Source organism: Sceloporus occidentalis, unplaced genomic scaffold (genome assembly GCF_023333645.1).
Source record: "Sceloporus occidentalis isolate IW3139 unplaced genomic scaffold, rSceOcc1.0.p SCAF_1, whole genome shotgun sequence".
Lineage (NCBI taxonomy): Eukaryota > Metazoa > Chordata > Lepidosauria > Squamata > Phrynosomatidae > Sceloporus > Sceloporus occidentalis.
In genome coordinates this window covers 233,377,155-233,398,504 of record NW_028316981.1, presented here as the reverse complement: position 1 = coordinate 233,398,504, position 21,350 = coordinate 233,377,155, and the positions used below count along the sequence as shown (strand labels likewise).

Here is a 21,350-nt window from a genome sequence, read left to right as displayed (position 1 = left end):
AACTGGAATCTAGAAACACCTGGAGGCAGGGCCGGCTCGTGCATATAGGTGACGTAGGCAGCGGCCTAGGGTGCCAAAATTTAGGGGGAGCGGCATAGCAAGGAAGCCAGAGAGAGTCAGAGATAAGTCCCAGAAGTCCCACCCCCTTCCCTCAATAGGCGCAAGTCGCGGCAGTGCGAGATTTATTTTTTTTCCGGATGGAGGAGGAGGTGGAGGAGATGAGGCTGCGAAAGGACACAGAGACACCCAAAAATTACAAGGAGAAAGGGCCTCCTCTTCCTCCTGCTTTTGGCCATGGAAGGCAGGGAGGCACTGGGGAGGAGAGGAGCCCAGGCAAAATGGCGTCTGTCTCCCTCCATGAAGCCAAGGGAGCCCAGCTGAAGAGCCCAGCCGAGAAGGGCAGGCAGTTGGGGCTGCTAGCAGGCCAGGTGGGTCCTCCTTTCCCAGGATGCCTCCTCCTCTTCCATCCCAGCCTTCCCTCCAGAAGCAATTCCCAAACTGCAGAAATAAATCCACCTTGAGACTCCCTTAAACTCCCCTGGCTCAATACTGCCAAAATATTTCTCGCCTAGGGGGGCCAAATACCTAGAGCCAGCCCTGTCTGGAGGGCCACAGTCCTCCCATCTCAGCTTTAGAACAATTGATAAATCAAGTTCCACTGTCATTTTGGAGTACTATTCTCTTGGCTAACACTGAAATAAAATATCTAGTAGCCACTATCAGCACACCTTGATGGTAACAATGCACTCACTTTGAAAGGCAAATTATATATATATAAATATTCAAAATCTTTCCTCAGTTTTATACAAATATGCAACATTGCAACTATCTGAAAGGCTGCCATGACGAGAGGGCCAAGGTCTCTATTTTGCTCAAAAAACAAAACAATGGGTGGAAATTTCAGGGAAGGAGATTTTAGGTAAACATTAGAATAAACCTCCTAATGATTCAAGCTGTTTGACAGGAAAACAAGCTGTGTCAGGATGTGGTGACAGTATACCTTCTGTACCGGAGAACCCATCTGTCTGGATTTAATCTTGCACCAGGGATCTGTTATGGAGAACAGGGTTGGACTCCATGAACTCCAAGGTTCTTTACATTCTATAGTTCTTTGATCTAAGTCTGCATCTTCCTTCTGAGACATCTTGAGACTACTGCTGGACCTTTGTCTGAGCCAGGAAATGGTTTGTATATTCAGAGAAGAATCAACAGAAAGACTTTTTTAAAAAGTAAATAAAATGCTGAGTTACCTTTTCAAACCACATTTTCTCATGAAACAAAAGAGGGAAGATGGGAGGAAGGCAATCAGTTTCCTTGCACTGACCCAGAATGCACACATGGAGGTAGACATCACTCTTCTCCGTCAAGTACACACCAGGACAAGAAACCTTCAAGAAAGAAAGGGAAGATCACAGAAGTTAAGTCCAAGGGAAACTGTGCAAGGTCAATGAGCTGCATGTTGCCATTTCCTATAACTTCTATAAAACACACAATGGTTTATCAATTTAGTGCCCAGATGGGAATCATGCAGCTCTCCAAATATTGTAACTTCCATCATGTCTCCCAACCATCTATGCCAGTGATGGTGAACCTATGGCATGCGTGCCAGAGGTGGCACTCAGAGCCCTCTCTGTGGGCACACATGCTGTCACCCTAGCATAGAGTTTGCTAGAGTTTCTTACTAGAAAGCCAGAGGGACATGGCACTTTGCAATAAATAAGTGGGGTCTGCAGTTTCAGCACTTGGTCTGTAAAAGGTTCACCATCACTGATCTATGCTGTCCAAGGCCAACAACATGAGATAGGATAGATTCCCAGCCCTGATCTAGCCCTGACCATAGACAGATCTGGGAATCTCTGTAATATTTTGTTTTGATTGTTGTGTGGCTTTGTTGCATCACAACAACAGGCTGCCCAGGCATCCTCTTGTTCCAGGACATGTCCTACATTTCAGCCTTCTGTCCAGGAGGACTCCCCAAATGTCCTCCATTTTGAGCATGACTAAGAAGCATGGACTTACATTTCTATGAGTGTTTTTAGCTTTTATTTTGATGCTATCTTCCCTTTTTCTTGAAGGTCCTCCATTTTGAGCATGACTAAGAAGCATGAATTTACATTCTGTGAGTGTTTTTAGCTTTGATGTTGATCGTATCCTCCCTTTTCCTTCAAAGAAGCTGGCAAATAAAGACATTTTTATTCAAGCAAGCTTTTTAAAATCATTCAGGCCTGGTTTTATTGGGGGACGGGGGGGGTTGGTTTAGATTATTAGGCTATTTTAAACCTTGTATGTTTTAAATTTTTCACGTTGTCATTTTAAAAACTTTTTACTGTTTTAATTGGACTGTTTTGGTTGTTTTTTAAAGTGTTGTTTTAATTTGTGTGTGTATTGTGAGCTGCCTTGGGTCCCAGCTTGGGAGAAAGGTGGGGGAAAATCAATCAATCAATCAATCAATCAAGCCCTTCATTTTATTTTCTCCTCTTTCTGCTTTCTTAATTTGTTTTTTTTATTATAATCTTTATTAATAGTTTCAACACATAGAAAATATACATTAAAATAAACAATAAATTCCAGTCCAGAAAATTTCCTCTTCAATGTTTCGTATATTACCATAAACTAATCCAAAAAGACAAATCTTAATTGTATGGACTGGATTCCATCGGGTCATACTGACTTCCTAAGACATTTTCTCTGCCTTTGGGGGATTTTTCTCTGTTCTCTATCATTGTTCCTTGTTATTTGGTGTTTCGTGATGCATCTCAAATCGGTGACAGTTTTCTGCTTTTCTGCTTTCTTAATTTGTAAGCCAACCACTTCCCCTGCTTTATCAAAATGTTTGAAATTTTCAACAGTTTTGAACCTTCAAAGTCCTTCATTTTTAATTCTCACATTGTTTTAATTGGATTGAGGGATTTGGATTGTATGTTTTTTTAATCTTTGTCAGCCGCCCTGATTGCATCTTGTAGAGGGGCGGGATATAAATAAATTGTATTATTATAATTGTCGCTTACTATCTGATGTTCTGTTGTTGGCTGTTTATCGATCCATTTCCTGTATTGCTATGTACTGTATATGTATTATCCTACTTGTGAGTATGTATTTTCCCTGGATAATGATTAACCTTCCATTTTGAAGCCAAGCCCTCCCTCCAGTCCATCTGCCTTGGTCCAGGCTTCGGAGGTAGAGAGGAACTGCTGGACCTCTTACCCTCTCCCTCCACCACTCCCTTCTCCTTCTGTGTCATGTCTTTTTAGATTGTAAGCCTGAGGGCAGGGAACCGTCTAACTAAAAAGATTGCATGTACAGCGCTGTGTAAATTTACAGCGCTTCATAAATAAAGGTTAATAATAATAATAATAAAATGAGCTTTATAAATATCTGGCCACTCTGCACAGGAGAGCCAGCGTGGCTTATCATGAGTGGTTTGAGTGTTGGGAGGCCAGGGTTCGAATCCCTCTTTGTCCATGGACCTTGGAGAAGTCACACTCTCTCAGCCTCAGGGGAAGGCAATGGCAAACCTGCTCTGAACAAACCTTGCCAAGGAAACCCCAAGAGGGGTTGCCTTAGGGTCACCACAAGTGGGAAACGACTTGAAGGCACAGCACAACAAACAGAAGCATATACTCTACACAAGCACACCCTACAAAGTAGAAGGGGGGTATTGCACACATTCCTCCACATCTGCATGGTTAGGGCCCTCCCCTCTGGGCTGTGCTTAGCTCCCACTCCTTCCCCGCCCCTCTCACCGCGTGGACCTGCAGCTCCACCACTACCTTCAGTGGCATGGCCACCCTCTGTCTGCAAATGCAAGAGGCAAAGGGACTCCACGTTCACAGAGGAGCAGGAGGAGGAGGGCCAGCACACTGGGATCCAGGCACACAGCGGGCAGAAGCGTCGCCGCGTCGCCATGGAGACCCCAACGTTCTAAGATTCCAGGCGCAGAGGGAGGGGCAAGAGGGGGGCGGTCCCAAGCTTCTTCAAGGGAAGTATTAAAAGCAATGACAGCACTGGCCCATAGGGGAGCATGGGAATCCTAGAGTTGGAAGAGACCTCAAGGGCCCTGATCCAGTCCAACCCCCTTCTGCCATGCAGGAACTCTCAATCAAAGCATCCCCATTGACAGATGGCCATCTAGTCTCTGCTTAAAGACCTCCAAAGAAGGAGGCTCCTCTACACTCCGAGGAAGGAGTTTGTTCCACTGTCGAACAGCCCTTACTCAGGAAGTTCCTCCTAATGTTGAGGTGGAATCTCTTTTCCTGCAGCTTGCATCCATTGCTCAGGTTCCTAATCTCTGGAGCAGCAGAAAACAAGCTTGCTCCCCTCTCAAGTATTTAAACAGGGCTATCATATCACCTCTTAACCTTCTCTTCTCCATTGAGGAACGCTTGCTCATAGGGCATCATTGGAGAATGCTTGCCAATAGGGAAACGCTAATATTGTTGTTGTTGTTGTTGTTGTTGTTGTTGTTACTACTATTCAGAGGGTAGTGTTGTTAATATTCAGTGGCTACAGTTGTTATTAATATCATCCAGAGGAGGAGGTTGTGGTTGTGGTTGTTGCTGCTGTGGCCCACCACTCTCCTGACCCTCCTCCTCATCCGGGTCCTTAATCCTTCCTTCTCTGGGGGAGCGAGGAATGATGTTTTCCCTCAGAGACTCCCCCTGCTGATTCCCTGGGGCGACCCCGTAGCCTCCCAAAGGCCCCTCTCTCTCTCTCTCTCTCTCTCTCTCTGCCGTCTCCTAGCAACCTCAAAGTCCCGCGGCGTTACCACGTGACTCTCCGCCAGGGAGGGGGAGGAGGAGGAAGGGGCGGCCACGGGCGCGATGACGTCACAAGACAGCGACGCTGGGTTGTTGCCGGAAGTGACTCGCGACCTTGCCGCTTCCGGCGCGAAGAGGAGGAGGAGAGGGGCGAGGGGCCGGCGGGCGGGCGCTGCCTAACGGTCTGCGGTGACTCGGAGAGGATGGCGCTGTGGCCCCCGCGCTCCCGAGGCCCGTGCCCGGGAAGGGAGGAGGAGCTGCTGCTGCCACCGCCGCCGCCGCCGCCGCCGCCGAGGCCAGCGAGGGCGAACGCGCAGGTGAGGGTGGGCCCCGGGGAAGGGAGGGGCGGGGAGGGGAGGGCAGCAGGGCCGGCGGGTGGCTCCCAGTCAGGGCTCCTAAGCTCAGAGGAGGAGGCCCAAAAGAGAAGCTCAGGAACACTCATGGACGCATGTAAACGCGTTGATGCACACTCCTCCCTCCTTAGACAGCTCACACACATCAAAAAGCACGTTAGAAACTTCTGACAACCCTTAAAGCCACACACACACACAAGTGTGCTATCACCCCATACCATAAACGCCTCATATGAAAAGCCATCCCAGACTCACACAGGAAGAGCCTGCCTGGATAAAACTATTGGTATAGGGGTCTTGTGTGGGGTTTCAGGCCCTGTGGCCATGTTCTAGGAGACGTTATTCCTGACCTTTCGCCAGCATCTCTGGCCTCTTCTCTGAAGGAAGCCTGAGGAAGGAACCAGTGGAGCTTCAAAAACTTGCAGCATGTACCCTACTCATTTTGGTTGCCCCCATAAAGGGATTGCTGTCTGGTGGATGTGAGGGGTTATTGTGCTTCGCTATATGGCCAACGTCTCCCCCCCAGGATATGTTGTTGTTGCCGTGCCTTGAAATCACTTCTCATTGATGGCAAGTCTGAGGCAACCCAGTGCGTAAAATAAAGGGCTGAGGAAGTTTTTGCTAATGGAATTTAAATCTCCTGGACTTAAAATGCTTCATTTGCCAGTACCCCAGGAGGAGGGGTGGCCTACCTGCAAAGATATCCCACTCTATTCAGAACAACAACAGCAACAACATATTCACAAAATGCAAGCCTGTGACTAATATCATGATGCGTCAGCTAACAAGGCCAATGCGATTTTAGGCTGCATCAATAGAAGTATAGTGTCTAGATCAAGAGAAGTAATAGTGCCACTGTATTCTGCTCTGGTCAGGCCCCACCTAGAATATTGTGTCCAGTTCTGGGCACCACAATTCAAAAAGGACATTGAGAAACTAGAGCGTGTCCAAAGGAGGGCGACAAAAATGGTGAAGGGTCTGGAAACCTTGCCCCATGAGGAACGACTTAGGGAGCTGGGGATCTTTAGCCGGGAGAAGAGAAGGTTAAGAGGTGATATGATAGCCCTGTTCAAATATTTGAAGGGATGTCATATTGAGGAGAGAGCAAGCTTGTTTTCTGCTGCTCCAGAGAACAGGACCCGGAACAATGGATGCAAGCTGCAGGAAAAGAGATTCCACCTCAACATTAGGAGGAACTTCCTGACAGAAAGGGCTGTTTGACAGAGGAATATATAATCTTGGAGTGTAGTGGAGTTTCTTTCCTTGGAGGTCTTTAAGCAGAGGCTGGATGGCCATCTGTCAGGGATGCTTTGAACGTGATTTCCTGCATGGCAGAATGGGGTTGGACTGGATGGCCCTAGTGGTCTCTTTCAGCTCTACCATTCTATGATCAGTTTTTTATGGATTTTAGATGTTATTGTGCTCTGCAATATGGCCAGCAGGGCTACCCCTGGATATTTCCCCTTTATTTTAGTTTCAGCAAGGGTTGGACCAACATCTGTGACTCTTGGATGTGAGATTGAAATTTGGTTTTGGTGTGTGTGTGATATATATATATATATATATATATATATGGTTAAATACAGATATCGGACCCCTCGCAACATTTAACGAGAAAACCAGACCATGTATGGTCAAAAGAGTGTGACCGATAAACACGAGAGCAAAGGTTATCCATGAACACACAAAAATTCCTTCTTTAAGAAAAGAGAACCTGGAATTTATGTAGTGAATCTAGAAAAGACTAGGGGAAAAGAACAAATGAGCGGGCCTGGAAGGGCAAAAGTGTGCTCCCCCAGCTCCCTTTTGCTGAGTTAACTATGTGCAAACTGTTTTTGCACATGAATTCATTTTGCAGCCATTGAAGTAAGCCAAGGATGAAAGAAGAAAGTGGGAGAAGGAGAGGGAAATTGGGACATTTTAAAAGTGGGACAGAAGAGGGTTAACTGGGGCTGTCCATTGCAGACTGAGACAGTTAGAGGTATAAAAACATATAACTCAAGTCTCCCTTCCTCCTCATGGCAGCCCCTCTCTTCCACCTCAAATACTACACAGTTAAGTGACTCTGCTGAATTGGATGGGTTGCAGTACCTTCTGTGGGCAGAGCTTCCATCCTGAGAAGACAGATCAGGAACCAGCCTCATTATATGTTGTTTAGTAGAGAGTGTACCTCTTACTTTTGCCTATTAGTCCTCTTTGCAGTCTGTGCAATAAATCTCCTGAAAAGGGGTGTCATCACAAAAACTCAGGTCATTTAAAAACCATTCATGACCCAGTCATAGACATGTTTATGCAGAAGCCTCATTATCTTTTAAATGAGCTCATTTATCTGCAGATGTTACAAGAGTTTTGCCTGTGTTATTCTCAGATAATGAAAAAGGTTTTTTGTTTTTTAAATTCAGGTTTACAATGATGGGATTGAACTGGCCTGCCAACAGCAAAAGGAATTTGTAAAGAACTCTGTGGAATGCAAATGGAATTTAGCAGAGGCCCAACAAAAATTGGGCAGTTTAGCACTACACAATTCTGAATCTCTGGATCAAGAACATGCCAAAGCACAGACTGAAGTTGCCGAGTTGAAGTGGAGGGAGGAAGAGTGGCGGCGGAAGGAAGAGGCGTTAAGGCAAAAGGAAAGGCAGGATCTGTGGAATACTGACTTTGTTAGCAGGGAAGTATTTAATAAGGTATGAAATTATTCAGATTCTTTAAGAGCAAAGATAGAGTCCCTAAAGAAAGATACATGCTACAGTACATTTTAGAGCATTTGTACAGCACCTGTCCAATAGCTGGCTTTTGGCAATGTTTCTCACAGGATTGACTTTGATGAATAGTGTGTTAGTGTAAATATTCAGATTTTAAAGAGTGAAGTTAGGAGTGGACACAAGGGGTATAACTCACATGCCAGCAAACTAAAAATATTTATTTGTAAGTTGAATTATTGCCATTTAATTTAGAAGCCTGAGTGTGACCTGCACATGTTTACACAGAAGGAAAACCCATTGAGTTCAGCAGTCCTTTCTCCCAAATAAGTGGATGGGTGATTGCAGCCTAAGGAATTACATTTAGGTTTGCTTCCATACCTGGAACCTTTAGTACCTTTAGTAGCTTTATTACAATCACCTGGAAGTGAACCTAAGAAATAGTGCTGCAAACTGTTTAATAAAACCGTATCTTGATTTTAGAAATTTTTTTACAATGTCCAGCTGTTGGAAAGGTCTCTATATGAGCTTACTGAAAAGTAAATGCCCTGCAGAAGAGTTCCCACTTCTTATTGTGACTCTCTCTTATTTAATAGCTTCTTCTTCCTTATTAATGTACGGCTTGCTTCTGTTCAGTCACTATGAGTTTGCCATTTCTTGCTGCAATTCCTGTTTTGTGGGGTTTGTCGTCTTTGCAGCTCCACACTGAAATTGAAATTTACTATTCAGGAATGCCACAGCCAGAAGATTAATTGGGAGATCACTACTCAGGTTCTCTCTTTAAAGGGACAAGGAAGAAGTTGCTTATGAAAGATATCCAGTATCACTTTGGCTGCATCCTCACTGCAGAAATAATCCAGTTTTACACCATTTTAACTGCCATGGCTTAGTGCTATGGAATTCTTGGAACTGTAGTTTTGTGAGACATTTAGCATTCTTTATCAGAGAGCTCTGGTGCCACAACAGACTACAAGTCCCAGAATTCCATAGTATTGAGCCATGGCAGTTAAAGCGGTGTCAACCTGTATTATTTCTGCAGTGTGAATGCAGCCTTTGTCATTTCACATTGACTGAACTAGTATTGTGCACAAAAGAGCCAAAATTCATACTTGCAAAATGATAAGGACAGAGATAGGTTATATATAAAGTCTGAAATTACAGATTCTGTTTCAGACTATTACCAGCTAATTTTGCAGTTTGAAAACCTTAAATATAATGCATATGTTCATGAAGAAAATGTATACAGATATTCCCCCAGCAAGTGAATTAGGGGTAATTAACAAGGTCTATTTTCTCCCACTCCCTTTCTCTAACAGTAATTTATTTGGGAGAATTAATATGTTGATACTTAAATTATCTCTGTTGAGTGTGATACCTTCTTGCTTCAGTATTATCCTGTCATGATCAGATAATCTTTACTGACATTCTGATTGCCAGAGTTTCATCAATCAAAAGAAAAGAAAAGAAACAGAGGATGATGTATCTAAATCATTCATGCAAAAACATGAGCAGAAGATTAGACATTTTGGTAAGTCATTTGTTCCTGAACTTTTGTGTATCATGATCTGTAACACTGTCATATCACTTCTGTAAACTCCCATTTTGCCAAAATACTGACTTTGTTTACTCATGTTTTTCATCATTACTTTATACATAAATAGTGTTGGCCATGATGAGTGAATGAACTAAGCATGGGAATCAGTTAAATGTATAGTCTCTGGAGTGCAGCTGGTAGCAAAATGGCTTAAATTTTTTTTTATAAACTAGGGGCTGCATTTGCACTCCAGAAGTAATAATTTGACACTGCTTTAACTGCCATGGCTCCATGCTGTGAGATTCTGGGAATTGTAGTTTTGTGAGACATTTAGCCTTTGTCAGAGAGCTCTGGTGCCCCAACAAACTACAATTACCATAATTGCTTAGCATTGGAGGCAGGTCAGTTAAAGTGCTGTCAAACTACATTATTTCTGCAGTGCAGATGCAGCCTATAAAGATTTCATACCTAACATTGGATTAAGTAATTTCAAAACATTATTTTATTTGCAAAAAACCCTATTTATGTTGCATCTCATTGTTTTTCCAGGCATGCTGAACAGATGGCTTGATAGCCAGAGATTTCTCTCTGACCACCCATACCTTGTTTGTGAAGAAACAGCTAAATACCTCTTCTTATGGTGTTTCCATCTAGAAGCAGAACAGGTATCATGTAGATGCTCTCTTCTTTTAATATGGAGAAGAATTTTTTTTTTCTCTTTGGGTCTATTTATATCTTTCACTTTGTCCATAGAGATAACTAGTTTCAAACTTCCTTCTGCCTTTTGATAGCTTAGCTTTCTAGTGAAATGTATATTGTATCCATACATTGCTAAACTAGAGTATTCTGAATTTGCCAGTGGCCTATCACCATGTGATAACTTCTTATCAGATACACTGAACCATTGTGGAAGTTGTTGTTGTTGTTCTGTGCCTCCAGGTCACTTTTGACTTATGGCAACCCTAAGGTGCCCCTGTCATAGAGTTTTCTTGGCAAGTTTCTTCAGAAGGGGTTTGCCATTGTCATCCTCTGAGGCTGAAAAAGTGTGACATGCCCAAGATAATTCAGGCTGCATCCACACTGCAGAAATAATCCAGTTTGACACCACTTTAATTGCCATGGCCAAGTGCTACGGAAATCTGGGAACTAGTTCATTGTGGCACCAGAGTGCTTTGACAGAGAAGGCTGAATGTCTCACAGAACTTCAATTTCCAGAATTCCATAGCACTGGGCCATGGCAATTAAAGTGGTAACAAACTAGATGATTTCTGCAGTGCGGATGCGGTCCCAGTGGTGGTGGTGGTGGGGTATGCTTGAGCGGGGAATTGAACCCTGATCTCCTGAGTCGTAGTCCAACACTCAAACCACTGTGCCATGCTGGCTCTTATGCTGGAATAACAATAACATAGTCACCAGAGTTTGAACAACCTGTAACACACACTATGTACTAACTGCCTCTGCAGCATTAACCTCTACCTGCTTCAGAAGGCCCAGGAGAAGCTGTACTCACTTTGTCATGCTTTGGCCACATGTCAGTGTGCCGCCATCAGGAAGTGATCTTCTCCATCGTCCTCTACACATGCATTTGCATGCAAAGGCACAGAGATTAAATGAAATAAAAGCCAGTGAGCTGTTGGAAAACAACAGGCAATTATTCTCATCTTTATGGAGCCAACTAGATAGCTGTTTGCCTAGTTTTCTTCCCCAGTTCAGTGCCATTTATTTATTTTTGAATTTGGTGTTTCTTTAAATTATTCTGCCACATATTGAACTCTTTGGAAAAGTGAGATCTGTGTAGTTTGTATGTAGGGTTCTCAGGTAGTCTCCTACTCCAGCAGTTTGCATGGTATAAACATGCCAGGTTTCAATGATAAAGTTGTATCTTGTGACTTCAGATCATACCCTCCAGTCTATATTGGGAGAAGAAATAATTTGAACAAAGATTTCAAAGTTTGATAAATATTTGGATTAACCTAAACAGATTAAAGTGCATAGGAACCTTGCATTCTTCACCATACCCCTTAGGATTTGTCATATCTCTGACTCTAAAAAATATTATATGCCAAGCGTGAGACACAGGTTGCTTCAGTGAATGTTCAACATGGTTTTAATTGCATCTATTCTTGTTAGTCTACTCCCTTGGGAAGGATGAATGTTGCTAGTATCTGACAGATTATAATGGCCTTCTTTTCAGAAAGGAGCTCTGATGGAACAAGTGGCTCACCAAGCAGTGGTGATGCAGTTTATTATAGAAATGGCCAAAAGCTGTAATGTGGATCCACGAGGATGTTTTCGTCTTTTTTTCCAAAGAGCTAATGTAAGTTCCCCAGGCTGGTTCCTGGGTGGTTCTCTGCCTGGTGGGGTTGTATCATTGTCCATTCTCTTCCTGTAGCTGTAGAACTCCTCATCCAGAGACATAGATATGATTGCCTAGTAAATTTTTGTTACACTGCTGTGCCTCTCTTAAAATGGTAAAAGCTTCCAAAGGAAATATTTATTGAATGTATGGCCTCTGGGCCCTATTTTTAATGTATCTTATACAAATCCATAAAAAGGAATCTTGATATTTGTCAGAGCTTTATTGCAAAAAATCTGCAACATTAAGCAGACATCAAAAACTGTTCTTACATCAGTAAATCATGGCCATGCAGACAGACCTTGGTAATGAATACAGACTTTGCCTAAACTCTCTGCTTCTGTAAAACTATCCTAGTCAATCTTACTTAGAAGAAATTTCTATGTGTTTTGTGTTGTGGTTGTTTTAATGTAAGTACATAAGTTTAGGTTTAGAGTGTAAATTGTGTGTGCACCATTATCATAAATTGCATGCTATATGAAAACAAAGATGCACATTTTAGAGTTAGAATTTTCTTCAGAAATCAGGAAGGAATGCTAGAAAATTTATTAGGTGTACCCTAATACAGGATCAACAGGTACGATACTGTATTAAAAACCAGTGTTGCATTATCTAAATAAATGTAAAATCTCTCCAGGGGCTATCTATTGAAATTAACCTGGTGGTATTCTCATTTTAGGGTTGGGGAAACCCTGCATTGTAGAATGTAGCCCTGCATTATAGAAAGTCCTTAATTTTGGGTCTTTAATCTAGAAACACTAACATAACAACATAACATTTTGAAATGAAAAGTTGCAGTTACAGAACAGACCTTTCACTGTAATCAGTGAGTGGGTGGGAGGAGAAACAGTGCTGAAACTAAACTACTTATCTCTTGAGCAGCCCACTTTAGCTCTTTTCTTATCATATAAAGTACTCTTATGCTGGACCTGCTAAATATACTCCTCCTGTTTAGACGGCTCTGAGGCTGAGCACAGCAAAGTCTATAAAGAGATGTTTAAAAATGGATTCTAAAAATAGTTACTTGATGCTCGCCTTGCTTATGGGTGGCTGTGAAAAAAGTATGACTGCCTTCTAAGTAGACAGTCTTGCTGTCAAATAAAACCTGGGAGGAACTTTCCTGGCCGTAGAGTGAAACAATGCAGAAATCATGCAGTATGTTGCATCTATTCCATTTTTAGGGCACAAATTATAATTTAAGAAAGGTTATAATATAATTACTGAGGCTGGTTACTGTCAACTACATCCTTTCCAGTTCAGGGATTATTGAAGTATTCTTGCAATTTGCAAGATTGCTTCTACAAGTCAGTTTTAAATATATTTACTGCAAGAAAGATTTATATCTGAAGTTGCAGAGCTAATTGTGCATCTTGAGGTTAAAAGAAAAAAGACCTACTGAATAATAATGATAGTTAACAAAAGAGATGTATATATGCAGAGATTCTACACAGGGTGCAAAAGCTTAAATAAGAGTTCCATTAGTGGATCTTGGTTCCATTAGTGGATCTTGAAACCTAACTCTTGTACAAAGCTGCTTGTCAGCTACTGTGACTTGCAAAGAAATATGAAATTATACCAAATAAGCAAAGTTGTAGGGACAGACATGCAAAGTATTTTTTTTTACAATAAGTTCATCAACGTATTTATGCAGATCACATAATTAAGCTTTTCTTGATATTGAATATGATGTTCCTGGCTGAGCTACTTAATGGCTTGTTTGTTGGTTTGTCAGACAGGGGAAGAAGGCTATTTGGAAGCTTTTAAAAATGAACTTGAAGCGTTCAAAGCAAGAGTGAGAATTTGTTCGCAACCACAAAACTTTCAAGCTACACCCATTCAGAACTCCCCATTTCATCCGGATCTGAGTTGTATAGGAGGGCTTGCGTCTTTTTCACAGGTAGGCCCTATTTAACCATGTTTATACTGAATGGATACTTGATTTAAAGTAGCTTCTGCTGCCTTTACGCTTAAACATCTAACTAGAAAATATTTATTTTATCTTTAGGGATGAGTAAGCATGCCAATATATATTTTTTCCTTTGTATATACAGTTGACGCTCTATTTTTATGGGGGATCTTCCTCCCAAAAAAAACCCACAATTTCGCATATATTCAATCCCCGTTGGCTTGAATATAGGCATGTGCTGCAGGAATACACAGGAGCACGCCTCGGGCATGCGCCTCATTATTTCTCCCTCCGTTCGTCCCTCGCACATAGGGTTGCCATAATTGTCCACTGTTACCAGGGACAAAATGTGGAACAAATTCGAGACCAAACTGTAGGACAACTGCAGGACAAAACTCAGCCCAAAATGTAGGACATTTAAGAAAAATGGAGGGCCTTAAATGTCCTACATTTTGGGCTGAGTTTTGTCCTACAGTTTGGTCTCGAAATTGTCCTACATTTTGTCCCTGGTAATAGTGGACAATTATGGCAACCCTACAGTCGCACATAAGTGAAGAATGTGGGTTCGAAACCCGCGAGAACAGAGGAAGGACTGTATAAGCTTGTACTTACATATTATAGACATTTAACCCTGTAAACAAGTAGCTACACACCTACAGTTTTTGTTTCACATTATTTCTAATAATAATAGGCATGTGTCTAATACCCCAGTGCTTTATATATTCATAAGGCATTAAGTTTTCATATATGCTGTTTCCTTCTATATTGTCATAAAATTTCACAAGATTGCTAATAATAGTAACACTAGTCTCACAAACTTAACTGACCTGAAAACTTTTTAAAAGCAATAGACGTGGGTTTCTTACAAGCAAGGATATTTGGATTTGAAGTAGTACAGCAAAGCAAAATAGATCTTACAAGCGCAGGATTAAAGATTCATATTGTTTACCATATTAACATCAGATTGACTGGGAACCAGATTATATTTCAAACAAATTTATGATCAGTATCTGTTAAAGCTTTTTATTTGCTATGTTTTTCCCCCATCCAATATCAAGCCAACCAGATAATTTTGTTCCAGCAGGTGTTTCCATTGTGAAGGAATTGTTTTTGTGTCCCCTTTTTATTTTCATAAAGATACTGTTAGCTCACTTTAGCTGAGAGATTATTATTTGCACAAAATCATCCAGTAAGCTTTGCGACTGACCAGAGTGGAACTCACACTTTCCTGGTCTAGGACCAACATTCTAGCTGCTACAGTGCACTTGTTGGCATTTGTTATGTTAGTCCATGTGCCGATTTCATTTACGACATAACTTTTTACTCACCAATTGCACTGATGTCTTCTATCTAGTGTTAGCCAGCTCCAACAATACAAACATTTCAGAAGTCAACTTAGGTGATGCAAATTCAACTAAATGGTTTGTGAGTCAAGATGTTGAGGAATTCCTAGGTAATTTGCCTTGAACACAATTGACTGTGTTATACTGTAACTCTGTGCCTCCCCTAGACTCATCTTCCTGATATACCATGTTAGGTTTGTTTTAATGTAAATTATGCAGATACTGCTATGGTATCTTTACCAAGCTGATAGCTTTATTGATTTGAAAGAAGCTCATAGCTCAGCTCTTAACAGCTAGGAGCAGGTCAATTAATAAAAGAGTACTGGTACTTCACATATTAGAATGGCTTGTACAACATGAAACCTGATGGCAAGTACTCTTGGAGTGAATGTTACAAAATATATTATGTACAAGTATACAGTGGATTAAGAGTCATGAATTTCAGATCAGATATTTCCTTAGGACTGATCTTTTGCTTATTATGTTCTTTGTTGCAGAATGCAGATTTACTTCAGAGTTGCAATTTAAACTCAGTGGTACACAGAGAGGATGAAGAACCTAAAATGATGGATACAGTATAGTACTCCTAAGACTCAGCCAGTAACTTTTATTAAAGGAGAAGAATGTCATGACTTTGAGACATTTTTATGGGTGCTGCACTTTATTTTGAGTGTTTGTTGTCTGGAGAGAGGGTAATCCAAAAACACTCTTTACATTTTGTTTAGAAAATATGCTGCTATGTTTTATCTCAGTTTTTTTAGGAGAAGGGAATTCCTGTATGTTGAGGAATGTGAAACTGGATGTTTTCTGCTACTACTAAACTTTGCCTTTCAAATTTTAGGAATCAAAGTATAAGAAATAATTTGCATATTTGCAATGTTTACAAATGATTGATTCTTGGAGGAATCTGCTTTAATCTTACTAGATATCCCCACTCTGGATGCTAAAATCATTGTAATATGTTCTACTGCTTGTATAGTCAGTGTTTAAATCTGATTTTATCAAGACTAGCAATAAATCAGTGGTAGCTATTAATACTGTAGATCTGCTTGGCTCAGATTAAAGTACTGGCCTTTTAATTTTACAGGTATGAGACTTTTCTTTTTTTTCCCTTTTGGACAAATCCCTTTAATATTTTCTTCTACCACTTGTCTGTTTTGATGTGTAAATGGCAATTATGATCTTGAATATAAACAGTATTGTTAAAAGCTGTCAGAGTATAAAATATACTTTGTAGGGGCCTACCTGCAGAAAAGCTATTTGTCTTTGAAAGAGAACTGCCTGACAAACATTAGTCACTGGCAAGTATACAGGATGAAGCAAAATCAGTACTACTTGGTTACCTTTCTACCTTAAGAATATTCGTTTACAGTAATAATGAGCATTTAAGGAAATTCAGGTGCCAAACTGACTAAATGTGTTATCAGTGACATCTTGTGAATGTGAGGCTTAAAATAATTCTATTTCAGTATGCTTTTTGGTGCTTCAGGTCATATTACCAGTTGACTATTTTAAAACCTGGAACAAATAAGGAATGACTTTGAGAAATTCTGGGCTCTAATATGTTGTCAGTGTAGGACAGACACTGTTACTTTCCTCCTGTATATTGCTTATGTGGTGTCACCTTCTACTGCTGAGTCAGTATGCTCTGTCAGTATTAAGTCAACTTTGATGTGGGATGAGGGCGACATGTTGAGAATATGAATGTGTTGTTACTATATTCTGTCAGTTCACAGCCATACTCATTAAGTGGCTTTCCAATCCTGAAGTATCATGGCTTGAATCAGTTTCCAAATCAGAAAAGTGTTGTAGATTTTTATTTTAGGGTCCCCCCCCACAAAAAACAAAAACAAAAATTGGCTCTCTTTTTGTATTCAGCTAGGAAGTCAGATAAATCATGTAAGTCTCTTGTTGAGCTACTGAGAAGTCAGAAATATGCACAAGTTGTGCAAGATTACACATCTTTGTTTTCTCATTAACAAGGAGAGAAACTCCTTTTTAAACAGAACACTGTTTTAGCAACGAGAAGCAATATGAGAGAAAACAACAGTCATAACTCAAGCCACAGTTCTGCTAGAGTTCATGTAATTTGTTTAAAACCTGGGCTCTGTGTGGAACATAACTCAGTCTGTAAAGGTTTCTAGCTAAAAAAATGTTTTGGATCCACATGCTACTATGGCCTAGAATTTGACATTAGATGAAAAGAAGGTAGTAAGTTCTTTAGATGTGGCAGCTGTTAAACCCAGTCTACTGCTGTGGAAATCACAGAGGGTAATATTGATTGTAAGCTATTGATGGAAGGAAATCATGACTAGCAATTTTATGTCTTGTCTTAAAACAATAGCAGATGCCTTGATGTTTAACCCAAGAGAGAAGATTGTCAAAATTGTACATTAATCTCTGGGGATTTCATATAAATAACACTGAGTGCATGGAAAGATTTCTTCCATGTAAAGAAATGTACTTTGTATAGTAGCTTCCTTTAACAATCTTGCCTGTATATTAAATAAAACTTATTAACATTTTACATTGAGAAATTTAAGTCTCATAATTAATTCATTGAGTACATTGAGTGAGCAAAAGCCGAAAACTACAATAAGGGATTAACCAGTGGGGTATTGGATTAGATTTCAAATGATTTACTGATTAAGTCTTGATAAAAACCAGATCAATACAAAAGATAATACTAAGAGAGACCTATAATTCGGTGTTTAGCTGAACTTTATTGGCAAGTTAGCTCTAGTCCTGAAAAATCCCATTGAAAACCTAACTAATAGACAAGGGATCAATTATAATTTAGATAAATTTACATAATTTATTTTTTAATCTTAATTTGGTATGTGTGACATCATTGACTTGGGAAGGGGGAGAACTGAGATTCATAAAATAATGTAAGGCAGTAAGCATGTCAGGTTAGAGAACAACATAGAGAGGACTCGAGAGCTGGACTGAAACATAACTTGTACTTCTTTACATGTTCAACAGTGCTTTTAAATGAAAGCTTGCATAACAAGCTCTGATAGCCATAGGCTGTTCTAGAGGCCATCTTTTACATTCTTCAGTTCTGTAGCTTCTGTATCCCTTTTTTAGTATCCTGTACAGTCCTCTAGATTTTTGAAGCTTCAAAACAGTCTTCTTTCCACTTTGCTCTGTCTAGTCTGGAACATAGTGTATTCTAATCCAGGAACTAGAGCAAACAAAGGCCTGCATGAGAGGAAGCACCCGGTGATACAAACAAGAAAGGAAAAGTATATGTTAGCCAAACAACACTGATGACATTGCTTCCATACTTTGGAAGCAATGCATCACAAGAAATTATTTTATTTGCAGCAGGGAGAGTAGTAAGGGCTGAACAACATTCTTTTTGCAAAATAAGGTAACAAGTAGTAACATACTTTTGCGTGTTACTAATAATATGTAGTTACTTTGAGGGGGGAAAGCTTAAGGGCATTTTGAGGTGGTTGGTTTTTTCAAATTTTTCTCTTTCTCAGATTACTTCTTAAACCAAATAGTAAGAAAATAACAAGTCACTTAAAATAAATGTCACTTGTTTATGTGTTTAAAATAAGTTTTCAAAAATGTCAAAATGAGGATTTCTTTTAATGACCCTAAAGGTAACAAGTTAATCTGGAAAGGACTACACAACAAGTAATGGAATATAGTACCTTCAAAAGTAACTTTCCCAACTCTACCTCTGACTTTTAGTCAAGCTCTGTTCTCGACAGGACACTGACTGGCCTTACTGGTATGACCATAATGGTGTTTTTATATTCTGCCTTGCATATTATTCTACTTATAGTTTTATACAGTTAACTGTAACAAGTACCCAAGAAAGTTTTCTCAATAAGTACAAGCAGCATCTGGGACAAGGCAGGCAACTTGCAAATCATGCAGTTTGTGGAGCATAAAGCCACCCTTTTTTGTCCTTTGCGTTGACTGTTCCAAAATCAAATTTTGTGAAATTTGGATTTCATTTTAAAATCATGGTTGGTCTGAGGTTTCAGGTTCGTGCAGCAGCTGGCAGGATTTGTAAGGTCCAATTTTGCTATTAGAATTCTGGATCATGTGTCACATGCACTTGGGATATTTGTGAAAAAAGTATTGTCCTAAACCTGAATGTCCATTAAAATCAGTATTTTAAATACTTGTCTTCATGGTTGTTACCTGGGAGCCATTTCACACACCATGCAAAGGCAAATTAGTCTTTCTTGTCAAGCATACTCAAAATAGCCTAAACTGTCAGAGCTTCCTAGCAAGTATACATGTAAACTATAAGATCTGTAAAGCAACAAACACCTTTCTATTGCGTACAGTTTTATATTATATTTTTAATTTAAATACACTGACTTGGAGTGTGGTGGAGTCTCCTCCTTTGGAGGTTTTTAAATAGAAGCTGGATGGTTGTCTGTCAGGGGTTTGATTGTGTATTCCTGCATGGCAGGGAGTTGAACTGGATGGCCCTTGAGATATCTTCCAACTATGATTCTGTGAAATCAGGACCTTTATTTAAATCAGGATCATACTTAAATGATGAATAGCCAAGTGCCAAAAATATTGTGGCTTTCTTCTAACATTACAGAATCAGTAGAGAAGATCAGACCAAATCTGATGTTGAAAGGGCAGCCATGTGTGTTTTATTGTCATGGCCGACTCATTGATAGATAAGGGGAATGGGGTGGGAACTCAGTTTTACAAGAAATGACTTATAAATCATTCTATACCTTCTCCTGACTTTTCTCATTGTTCTTTCTTATTTGAAGCAATGTTTTCAGGTTCGCTCAATTTTAACAAGGTAAGTGGATGGGGAGAAAACTGTCTAAATCAACAAAGCACAGTGGCAAAGGTGTGACAAGGGAAGAGAAGGGTGCTTATCTTGTGTAAAAATACAGTCTGCCTACCCACCCCATAGATTAATACAATGTATGATTATTTTGACCCAGTTCACACAGTGAGAACTAGGAATAGAGAACTTGGAATAGGGATCTCACAGTGTTATTCAAACAGGGATTTTAGCTATTTGTGTGGGAGCAAAGGAACAAGTACCCAAATTTCCCAAGGTCCTTATGGTTAGTTTACAGGATGCATGGCTTGAGGAACAATAAAAAAAATCTTTATGTTAAGCCTTCCTATAAATAAGGGACATCTGAATGCTAAAATAGTCTCGCTTTGCAAAACTAAAAATGACCAGAATTTACACAGTTTCTGTTACTTCTGATTTCTGAAAATAAAATGGGGGTGCCTAAAACAAGTTAGAACAGGATATATACCGTTTTAAATGAGATTAGCAGCCCCAGGAGACACATACAAGTTCTATCACGGCTATATTGTAGCTATAGGAAGAGTGAATCTGCTACAAGGTAAGCTCTGTATTGTGTTACTCAATAACATTACTTTGCATGAGATATTTTCAGACTACTATGTTTTTGTTCTGGGTTACTGAACTGCATGTCCAAACTGCTGGAATACAATATATCCATGCCACCTGCTGAATTCACCCGCATATTTGAGTATTCGTCTGCCTGTTTTGATTACGTTTTAAAGATTGTTCAGAGTATGTTTGCTTTCTGCTGTACCATCCGTTTTGCATTCTTGGCAGTTATTTCATGGGAATGGATTTCTACAGCTGGCATGTAGCCCAGAGCTGAATTTGTCATCTGCAAACTCCACTCTGGCTGCAGAACTGTTGAACATCTGTGTGGTCTTGAATTATTATTTTCTGGAGATATTTTGATCAAGATGTATACCTGAACAAGATGGGACTTTCATCTCTGACCTCACTCAGCTCCAGACACAGAAGCAGCATGGTGAACGTCATCTGAAACTAAAGCTGATGAACAGTTACACCCAGTTCAGAGAACTTTGCTCAGAGAAATAAACATATTCATCATGGTAGAAAGACACGCTTTCAGTTATGAAAATGAGTTATGTGGATGCTTTGATTTGTTGAACAGGAAAGGTTTTAAGTGGTCCAGTAACACTGCAGTCTCAAAGTGTTTGTACTGGAGGGATGTTCTGAAATCTAACCTATGGAGTCCTTAACAAGGCACACTGTTTTGTAACATTGTTAAAGAAGCAGATACTCATAGCCTTAAAAGGGTAAAACTTTGCTTCACAGTCTGTTTGTGAGTTTTGGAAAATGAAATATAACTAGCTCTTAATAAAATGTACTTTTGCTATAATACATCTTTCATTTAATATCAGAACTTTTGATAGGTCAAGAGCTTTTTCAAACCATGGGCTTAACAAAACATGTTCTAATGTAACCATCCCATTTAGGAGGGGATTGACCAATAGCTTCTGCATCCACATTCAGCTGTCTTTAGCAGGCTCAGAGCAACGTCTTGTGTGGCCTGACCTGTGGAAGAGGAGCATCACTAGGGCGTGAGGGGGTACAGGCTAATT

At 40.3% G+C, this 21,350-nt stretch overlaps 2 protein-coding genes across 4 annotated transcripts in view; one reads left to right on the top strand and one right to left on the bottom strand.

Moving 5' to 3' along the window:
• SPATA6L (spermatogenesis associated 6 like) overlaps nucleotides 1-4,444 on the bottom strand; it is a 33,580-nt gene extending 29,136 nt beyond the window's left edge. Inside the window, exons 1-2 of one of the 2 annotated variants that reach the window (XM_089511784.1) lie at nucleotides 4,351-4,444; nucleotides 1,251-1,388 (exon numbers count right to left, since the gene is read on the bottom strand). In XM_089511784.1, the coding sequence (XP_089367910.1) occupies nucleotides 1,251-1,265 (15 nt within the window). In that variant the 5' untranslated portion in view covers nucleotides 1,266-1,388; nucleotides 4,351-4,444. Of the gene's footprint in view, nucleotides 1-1,250; nucleotides 1,389-3,743; nucleotides 3,824-4,350 lie in introns of those variants that run through there. The other variant, XM_089511774.1, reaches the window with a different exon arrangement.
• Nucleotides 4,445-4,894: 450 nt separating this feature from the next.
• CDC37L1 (cell division cycle 37 like 1, HSP90 cochaperone) lies at nucleotides 4,895-21,092 on the top strand. Of its 2 annotated transcripts, XR_016277300.1 has the most exons (8): nucleotides 4,895-5,074; nucleotides 7,513-7,794; nucleotides 9,247-9,337; nucleotides 9,893-10,008; nucleotides 11,538-11,660; nucleotides 13,432-13,596; nucleotides 15,446-15,640; nucleotides 18,563-21,092. XR_016277300.1 is itself a non-coding variant. In XM_089490099.1 (7 exons), exons 1-7 carry the CDS (start codon nucleotides 4,961-4,963, stop codon nucleotides 15,527-15,529), a joined length of 975 nt encoding a protein of 324 aa, XP_089346225.1. In that variant the 5' UTR covers nucleotides 4,895-4,960; the 3' UTR covers nucleotides 15,530-17,485. The 2 variants fall into 2 exon arrangements, 1 of the variants encoding a protein (XP_089346225.1); XM_089490099.1 differs by lacking the exon at nucleotides 18,563-21,092 and having other exon boundaries at nucleotides 15,446-17,485.
• Nucleotides 21,093-21,350: the final 258 nt, after the last annotated feature.